At 52.9% G+C, this 8,483-nt stretch overlaps 1 protein-coding gene across 1 annotated transcript in view; it reads right to left on the bottom strand.

Annotated features, from left to right (window-relative positions):
* Window positions 1–6,761, bottom strand: part of KCNK6 (potassium two pore domain channel subfamily K member 6) — a 7,559-nt gene extending 798 nt beyond the window's left edge. The window contains 2 exon segments of the mRNA XM_007471067.1: window positions 1–16; window positions 6,440–6,761. The exon segment at window positions 1–16 is cut by the window's left edge and continues 1 nt beyond it. Coding sequence (XP_007471129.1) covers window positions 1–16; window positions 6,440–6,761 — 338 coding nt within the window.
* Between the last annotated feature and the right edge of the window lie 1,722 nt (window positions 6,762–8,483).

Here is an 8,483-nt window from a genome sequence, read left to right as displayed (position 1 = left end):
GTCGTGTACCCGTAGCCTGTGGGAGTGAGGGGGAAATCCTTCTGCCCACTCGGCATCCACTCTGGGATCTATGGCCACTCTAAGCCAAGGACTAATTTCACTCTCGAACCCACCTCTCCTAGAGTCTCTCATCTCCAGTGATGGCACCTCCACCCTTCCTGCTGTTCAGGCCAAGAGCCTGGTGTCATCCTCGACTCCCTTGTCACTCACACCCAGTTTCTGTCTGTTGTCTCAACCTTCAGACAGATTCAAAACCCACCGACTCACCCCACTCCACCCCACGGCTTCATCCTGGTCCTGTCTACCCAGCAGCCAGAGGGACCCTGTGAACACGTGAGTCAGGTCATGTCCCCGCCCTGCTCAGAATCCCCCTGTGGCTCCATCTCACTCAGGTAAAAGGACAAAGTCCTTATGGTGACCCACAGGGCACCATACAATCCAGGGCCGCACGCTCCCACCTCAGGGCCTTTGCACTGGCTGTTCTTTCCTGGTGGAACACTCTTCCCCCAGGTATCCACATGGCTCCCTTACTCCCCTCCTTCAGGTCTGCTCAAATGTCACCTTCTCAGTGACACCCTCACCACTTTAAATTGTTATACCCTCCTACCCAACTCTTCTTTTTAGTTTGTTTTCATAGCACTGAACACCTTCTAGCATACCATATGTTTTATTTATTTGGTTACTGTCTGTCTCCCCACAGGGTGCCAGCTCCAGGAGGGCAGGAGCTTCTGTCTGTTTTGTTCACTACTGTAGCCCTGGTATCTGGCATAGAGTGGGCACTTGATCGATAGTCAAAATAATGAATAAAGGGTGCAGGCTTTACCCTGGCTCAAAGCCTCAGTTTCTTCTACTCTAAAATGGGTGTGACAAGCCCCACTGTGCTCCTGGAGACCGTGGGAACACAGGAAGGCCAGGGTGGGTGTGAGTTCTGCAAACAGAAACACAATAAAGGGGAATTCAGGTGTGGGTGAAACTGGATCACTTTGGCAGTGTGCAATTTAAAATCTCTTTTGATTTCCCAAATAAAGCAAACCAAAGGGTCAGAGATATGACTGGAGTGGTAAGGGGCCTGGTTTATGTTGACAGTAAAATGTCTCGCCCAAAAGACTGCAGATCCAGCCCTGTGACCCGTAAGAAAGTGTGGAAGCATTGCACATACAAGCAGGCTTTCCCCTGAGCCCGTCTCCCACACAAAAGGATCCCCTGGCTTTTATATACTCAAAGGAATTGAAAGCAGAGGCTTGAAGAGATACCTGTACACCCATGTTCATAGCAGCATTCTTCACAATAGCCAAAAGATGGAAACAACCCTAGTGTCCAAAGATGGATGAACGGATCAACAAAATGTAAATACAAACAATGGAATATTATTCAGCCTTCTGAAGGAAGGAAATTCTGATACATGCTGCAACATGGATGAAGCTTTAGGATATTATGCTAAGTGAAATAAGTCAGTCACAAAAAGACAAATCCTCTGTGATTCCATTTATATGCGGTACCTAGTGTAGTCAAAATCATAGAGACAGAAAGTAGAACAGGGACTTCCCTGGTGGCGCAGTGGTTAGGAATCCGCCTGCCAATGTAGGGGACATGGATTCAAGCCCTGGTCTGGGAAGATACCATGTGCCGCGGAGCAACTAAGCCCGTGCGCCACAACTACTGAACCTGTGCTCCAGAGCCCGCGAGCCACAACTACTGAGCCCGCGTGCCACAGCTACTGAAGCCCGCGCGCCTAGAGCCCGTGCTCCGCAACAAGAGAAGCCACAGCAATGAGAAGCCCGCACACCACAATAAAGAGTAGCCCCCGCTTGCCACAACTAGAGAAAGCCCGCGTGCAGCAACAAAGACCCAACACAGCCAAAAAAAAAAAGAAAAAAGAAAAAGAAGGTAGAACGATGGCTGCCAGTAGCTGAGGAGAGGGGCAAATGGGGAGTTAGTATATAAGGGTATAGATTCAGTTTTGCGTGATAAGAAGAGTTCTGGAGGTGGATGGTGTTGATAACTGCACAACAATGTGAATGTACCTAATACCACTGAACTGTACACTTAAAAATGGTTAAGATAGTAAATTTTATGTTATGTGTATTTTGTCGCAAAAAAAAAAAAAAAAAAAAAACACGGGAAAAATAATTTAAAATAATTTAAAATATTTAAAAATTTAATTTAATTTAAAATATTAAAGGACTCTAAGCCATAAAAAAAAAATAGAATGATTTTGTCCAAAAAAAAAAAAAAAAAAAAAAACTCGGGAAAAATAAAGGATCCTCTAGTTCTTGCTGGACAGGTGGCCACCTGGAATAAAGACATTCCTTCCTCCAGTGCAGCTAGGTGTGGCTCTGGAATAATTTATGGCCAATGAGGTGTATATGAAAGAAGCAAGCAACTTCCAGGAAGTGTCCTTAGAGAAAGGGAGATGCCTATCTTCCTTCTTTCCTCCCTCCTCCTGCTGCCTGGAACACAGATATGAAGGCTGGAGGTGAGCAGCCATCTGGGACCATGATATGAGCTTGGGAATGGAAACCGTGCCCAGGAGTTATGAAGGAACACGAAGGTCTCTGACCATGCAGCACCATCCTGGTCTTGGACTGACTCCCTTGAATGTGAGCAAGAAATAAACTTCCATCTTATTTAAGCAGCTGTTATTTGAGGTTTATCACTTATGGCTCCAAGCTTCATTAATACAAGGCTTTTGATAGAGAAACTCCAGCAGCCTAGCTGAAATGACAGGTTTGCAGATGATACGAAATCCTTATAAACAGAAAAATCATAAAGTTAGAATAGAATGGGGGTTGTGAGCCTCCACTTGCTACCTCCAAGAGAGCCAAGTCCAAATCGGTGCTTTGTTATTTGGTCCCTGCATCACCTTGGCCAAGTGACTTCTCCTCTCTGAGCCTCAGTTTCCTCAGAGTACTGCAGAATGGCCTTATAAACAATGCCTTCCTCAAATGCAGGTTGGGACAGGGTGTAGCACCTAGCACGGGCATAGAAAGAGTTAGCATGACTGTAATGCTCGCTCCCTCCCCCCATTCCCAGTTGCAGGTGAGTTGACTCCTCCAGCCCTGGCCTCAATCACAGCAAGGCTGCCTGGACCAGCTCCAGGCCCCAGGTCTTTCTCAGAAGACTAGGGCCTATGACAAGACCGGGAACGCTGTGGGAGAGGTCTCTCTGAATGACGTATGGTCTTCCATTTCTCCAGATACATTCAGGGCTCCCGGCTTCACCAGCAACAATAATAATAACTGAGGCTCTGTCAGTCTCAGTTATTATTACCGGCACTTCACATGGACACGGACTCCCACCTTGACCAAATTTTAGTCAGCTCCTCTGAGCCCTCTTCCTTTTTTTTTTCTTTTGTTTGGTTGTGCAGCGTGGCATGTGAGATCTTAGTTCCCTGACCAGGGATCGAACCTGCGTCCCTGCATTGGAAGCGCAGAGTCTAAACCACTGGACCGCCAGGAAAGTACTGAGCCCTCTTTTTGACTAAGCCCAGTTTTAGCAGGAATCCTCAGTTGGTTTAGGGAGAATCCCCCCACTCTTGATATCCGATCAGATTCCTCACCATCCACCACTGATATCGAAGTCCTTGGCTGGTATTTAGCAAGAATCTTATTAAGCCAGTTTAGCAAGAATCCCCCTACCTTCCATGTCTCCTCTTGGTAATTTCCCATCTACTGACCCCTTCACTTTGCTCTCAGCTCTAAGTCTCTGCAGCTCTTTGCTATATTCGGAATTGAGTTCAGTCTCTCTCCCCTGTTGCAATAACCTACCATTTTTAACGAATGTCAGAATAATTTTTTTTTTTTTTAATATACATACATCACCCTAAGAGGTAGTGTGGTGTGTTGGTTAACAGCATGGGACTCTGAGGCCTGACAGCCTCAGTTCAAAACCGCACGCCATACTTCCCACCTGTGTGGCCTTGGGCAAGTTGCCCAACCTCTCTGGGCCTCAGTTTCTATTGCTGAAAAATAGAACCACTAATGGTACCTGCCTCACAAGGCTTATTGTACTGAGTGAGTTAAAGTCCATATGTGGTTAAGTCCTCTACCAGGTATTGCTATTACTGTGAAGCCCGGAGTGTTATTATCCCCATTTTACAGATGACGGAGGACACTGAGAATGAGAGATCACCCAGACGGTGCCTGCCTTGAGTTTGGCTTCTTCACCTGTCTTGCCTGGGACAACTTCTCCGAAGCCAGGATCTGAGAGGAGACAGGGAGAGTGAAGCCGGGGAGCAGGTCGGGCAGGCCCAGCCAGCAACTGGGAAGTCTGTGAGAAGCATCCAGCCCTGCTGCCCCAGGCCTTGGTTTGCTGATCCACACAATGATGACAGGGCACAAAAGGCAAAGGCTGCCTGCTATTGCCGGCAGGGAAGGGGAGTTAGGAGTCTGGGCTAGCCAGGCCCCAGCCACCTCCCCTATCCAAATCCTAGCAAAGAGGCAAAGAGGAAGTTTGGGGGCTGGGGAGGGGCTGTGGGAGGACCAGCAGAGCCTGACAACAAAGGGATTTTCCAGGTCTGAGGGGCCCTGAGGTGAGGGGTTTCCCGGGTAGGGCTGGGATGGGGTGTCAGTCCCACCTGAGGCTGTAGGGGTCCAGAGAAGGGGATCTGTGGGGTCCAGTCAGTAATCTGAAATCAGAGGCCAGTGTCCCGGTTTGAAAAGAATCCTGGTTTGGGGCTGGGGTCCTGGGTCCAGAGGAAGAAGGGGGACAGGCACCAGTGTGGGTGTTTTCTGGATCACAAATGGGATTGGAAGGGGAATCCTCAGGCAGAAGGGGCTTCTGAGCCCAAGGATGCCTGAGGGGACATGATAGGGGTAGACAATGCTACGGGGAGGATGGGAGGGGTGTGTGTGTCTCAGGTTCTGGCTGAGAGTGTCAAGGGTGGAAAGTGGTAATGGTCTTGAGTGGACAGTGGTGGTGGTGGGGTCTGGGGTACAGAGAGCCTGGAGTGTCCTTGATGGAGGGAGAACTTCAGGTCCAGAGCAGACTACAGCGGGGTTGGGGTGGAGAGAAAGGTCGCAGCTGTGGGTCTGGAGGAGACTGAAGGGGTCCCAGGTCCCCAGGAGGTTCCCTTTCTTGGGAAATTCAGGTTGGGCAGGGGGTCTCGGGGGAGGGGTAGCAGGTGCAGAGAGCCAACTCCCTGGACCGGCATCCTGGGAAGGGGGGCGATTCTGCTCTCAGGGACAGCGTGTGTGGAGGGCGCTGGGGTCCCAGGTGGTTCTGGGGTTCTTACAAGGAGTGTCAGGGTCCAGAGAGTGGTGAGAGTCTCAGCTAGGGGTTCTCAGGTTCAAAGAGGTCTGCAAAGAATTTCCTGGTGGTCCAGTGGTTAGGACTCCGCACTTCCACTGCAGGGGGCATGGGTTTGTGTTCAGGGAACTAAGATCCATGCTGCGGCCAACATAAATAAACAAAGGGGTCCCCATGGGGAGTCCCTGGCTTGGAAAACAGTAGGGGTGGAGTCCTGGCTAGGGAGCTTCTGGTTGGAAAGTTGGTGGCCCTTCCTGAAGGTGCTCTAGTTTTCTCATGCACTTCCACAGCTGACGGCTGCTGAATTGGAAGTCCCACGTTCAGAGGGAACAGGGGTGTCCCTATTGAGAGGAAAGCCCTGCACTGAGGGCTCCTCAATACAAAGATGTTAAGACGGAGTGGGATACGTGAAGAGGGGCCCTGTGTCTGGAGTCAGGGCTACCTGCAGAGGAGTATGAGGGTGGGGGTGGTCCTTGGTCAGGAGGAGGGCAGGGCCCCTTGCTGGCGAGTGGTCTAGGTCCAGAGGGCTAGAAGTCTGGGATAGGGGCCCCAGGTTCTGGCTGAGGGATGTCTACTGGCAGTAAGGTCTTTAGGGATAGCACCTGGAGAGGGTCTGGAGATTCAGGGTCCTCACTGGGGCACCAGGGTCAGGAGGAGATTGGGGTAAGGCTTCCCAAGGGGCAACCCAGAAGGACGTATCTGGAGAACCAGGAGACAGTGTTGGAGGGGATGGCGGTCTGAGCCAGAGAGAGCTGGCTCAGCATGGCTGAGGTCCCAGTCCAGATGGGGCGAGGGTCTCAGGCAGAGGGTCCGGGGTTCTCGCAGGAGGTCTCTGAGGGTAGTTCTAGGCCCAGAGGGGACTGGACAGACCCGGGTCTCCAAGGGGTTAAGGCAGAGGAATGAGGTCCCAGACGCTTGCCGGAAGGTACTCTGAGAGGGTGGCTCTGGTCCCAGAGGGAACTGGTGGATTTCCTACTGGGAGGAAAGGCATGGATGGAGGCTCCCCAAGGTGGAGGAGCCCATGAGTGTGGGTCCCAGGTCCTCGTTGGGGGGTTTTGAGGGGATCCTGGGCTCAGAGTACATCGGGAATGATCCGCCGGGATCAGGGTATTTCTTGGCGGCTCCTGGGTCCCTAGGGAGGCGGGGGCTCCGGGGGGTCCCGGGTCGGGGGCTCGGGGCGGCGACCACGTACCCACGGTGGTGACCAGCGTGCTGGCGAAGAAGAGCGCCGAGGCGAAGTCCCAGGCGGGGTCCGAGGTGTTGGCGGACCCCGAGGCGTTGGCGAGTGCTGCGCGCCCCAGCCTTCCTGCCGCCAGCATCCGCTCCACGAAGGCGTCTAGGGCGGGGGCAGCCACACACGGGCTGCGCTGCAGCAGCTGCTGGCGCAGAGTCTGCAGCTCAGCTCGGAGGCGGTCTTCGTGCGGCCGCTCCAGCCGCGCCACCAGCAGCGCGCCCAGCACCAGGTAAGCGATGTACGCCGCCAGGGCGCCCGCCAGGAGCGCTCCCCGCCGCATGGCGCAGCCGGTCGGCCCGCCAAGCTCCCGGCCGCCCCGCTGACGTGGCCCCTGCCTCCCGACGGCCAGGCGCCCAGCTTCAGTTCCGGGAGTGCTTGACGCGCGGCTACCGGCGCCCCAAAGAGGAAGCAGAGGAAATAAGGGGAGGGGCGGGGGTGGAGGAAACTGAGGCACGCCCCACCGCCAGGTGTGAAGACCGAGAGGGAGGAGACCAGCGCTCCCGGACCCAGGAGACCGGCGGGATGCTTGGGTTGGGGGTATTCTTCCTTTCCTCCCCCTTCCTTCCTTTGCTTCCTCCCTGGAGCCGCGGCTCCCTACGCCGGAGAGAATCCTAAGTCTGTTTTCGGCTCGCGGACCGAGGAGTCGCTCTCCGACTCCTTAGGGCCATTGCTCAAGGCTGCGAAGGTTGTGCGCCGCACCGGGGCGCGTGGCTGAGGGGACAAGGGGACAAACTGAAATCCAGCCCTCGCTCCACGCGCCAGGTCGTGCGTTCTGGAGTGGGGCTGCGTCCACCTGGAGGGAACCCCTGTCTAACTCACAAAGGGGACACCACAGGGCCAGGTATCACCTGTGCCCTCACAGAGTGGGGATCCTTAGCTATTCACCAAATCTTTGCTCAGCCCTCAATTTGTGCCTGGCGCTTTGCTAGGTGATGCTGGGGACACGCAGTGACCAAGACAGTCCCTCGGCCCTGCCCTCGTGGGGGGCGGGCTCCCCGCGCTTCAACTGAGTGACAGCCCAGAGTGTCAGGGCTGTGGTAAGGGAAGCACAGGCAGAGTGACAGGGGCTTGGATGGTGAAGCCTAGAGGACTGTGCAGCCAGGAATCATAACTGAGAGACTAGAACAGTCTTCAAGGTCCCCAGAAAAGACAGTGTCTCAGAAGAGGAAAGGGAAAGCCACAGTGACACGGTCACTTGCTGACATCCTTCCGGAGTGCTATCACTCCCCAGAAGTCATTTCTACCATTATCTTTGCCTGAGATAACTGGAGGAGACTGAGGGACAGAAAAGGGGAGGCTGAGGGGGAGACAGGTTAGATAAAGGGGCAGATGGAGGGCAGAGACAGGAGAGACTAAGGTAGCTTAATGTTCAGGGCCCCTCACTTGCAGGTGTGCCCGTGTGTGCTCACTTGCTGGGGGTTATAATGTTTTTTGACAGATCAGGGAAACCAGGTTGCAACACAGGAGCATTTTTATGACTTTTTGGGAAAATGTCTAAAGATGTTGTTAAAGAGAAAACCACAGACCCCAAATGGCGTCACTCGTGCTAAAGCCCATGATACCAAACCTAGATTTTAACATCTGACCTAACTGCAATTTTGTCCTTCCCCAGGAAGGTAATCTTAATCGGCCAGTCTGGAATTTCCTGGTCAGCACCAGCGAGGTAATCTGTCATGTGGGATCTCACCATTTCTACACTCCCCACGCCCCCACCCCTACCCCCGCAAAGGAAGAAGAGGTATTCTATAAGATAGATTCTCACCCTCCCACCAAAAGAAGGTGACCTGGCCTGAAATAATTCTTTTCTCTTGCTAATAACTTCCTTGCCTCCTTCTATAAAAAACCCTCCATTTTGTACAACTCCTTCAAGCTCCGTTCTATTTACTAGATGGGATGTCGCCCGATTCATAATTTTTTTTTTTTTTTTTTTTGCGGTACGCGGGCCTCTCACCGCTGTGGCCTCTCCCGTTGCGGAGCACAGGCTCCGGACGCGCAGGCTCAG

The sequence above is a fragment of the Lipotes vexillifer genome, unplaced genomic scaffold (assembly GCF_000442215.2).
Source record: "Lipotes vexillifer unplaced genomic scaffold, Lipotes_vexillifer_v1.1 scaffold182, whole genome shotgun sequence".
NCBI lineage: Eukaryota > Metazoa > Chordata > Mammalia > Artiodactyla > Lipotidae > Lipotes > Lipotes vexillifer.
Note: the sequence above shows the minus strand (reverse complement) of the source record. Positions and strands in the feature narration are given on the sequence as shown.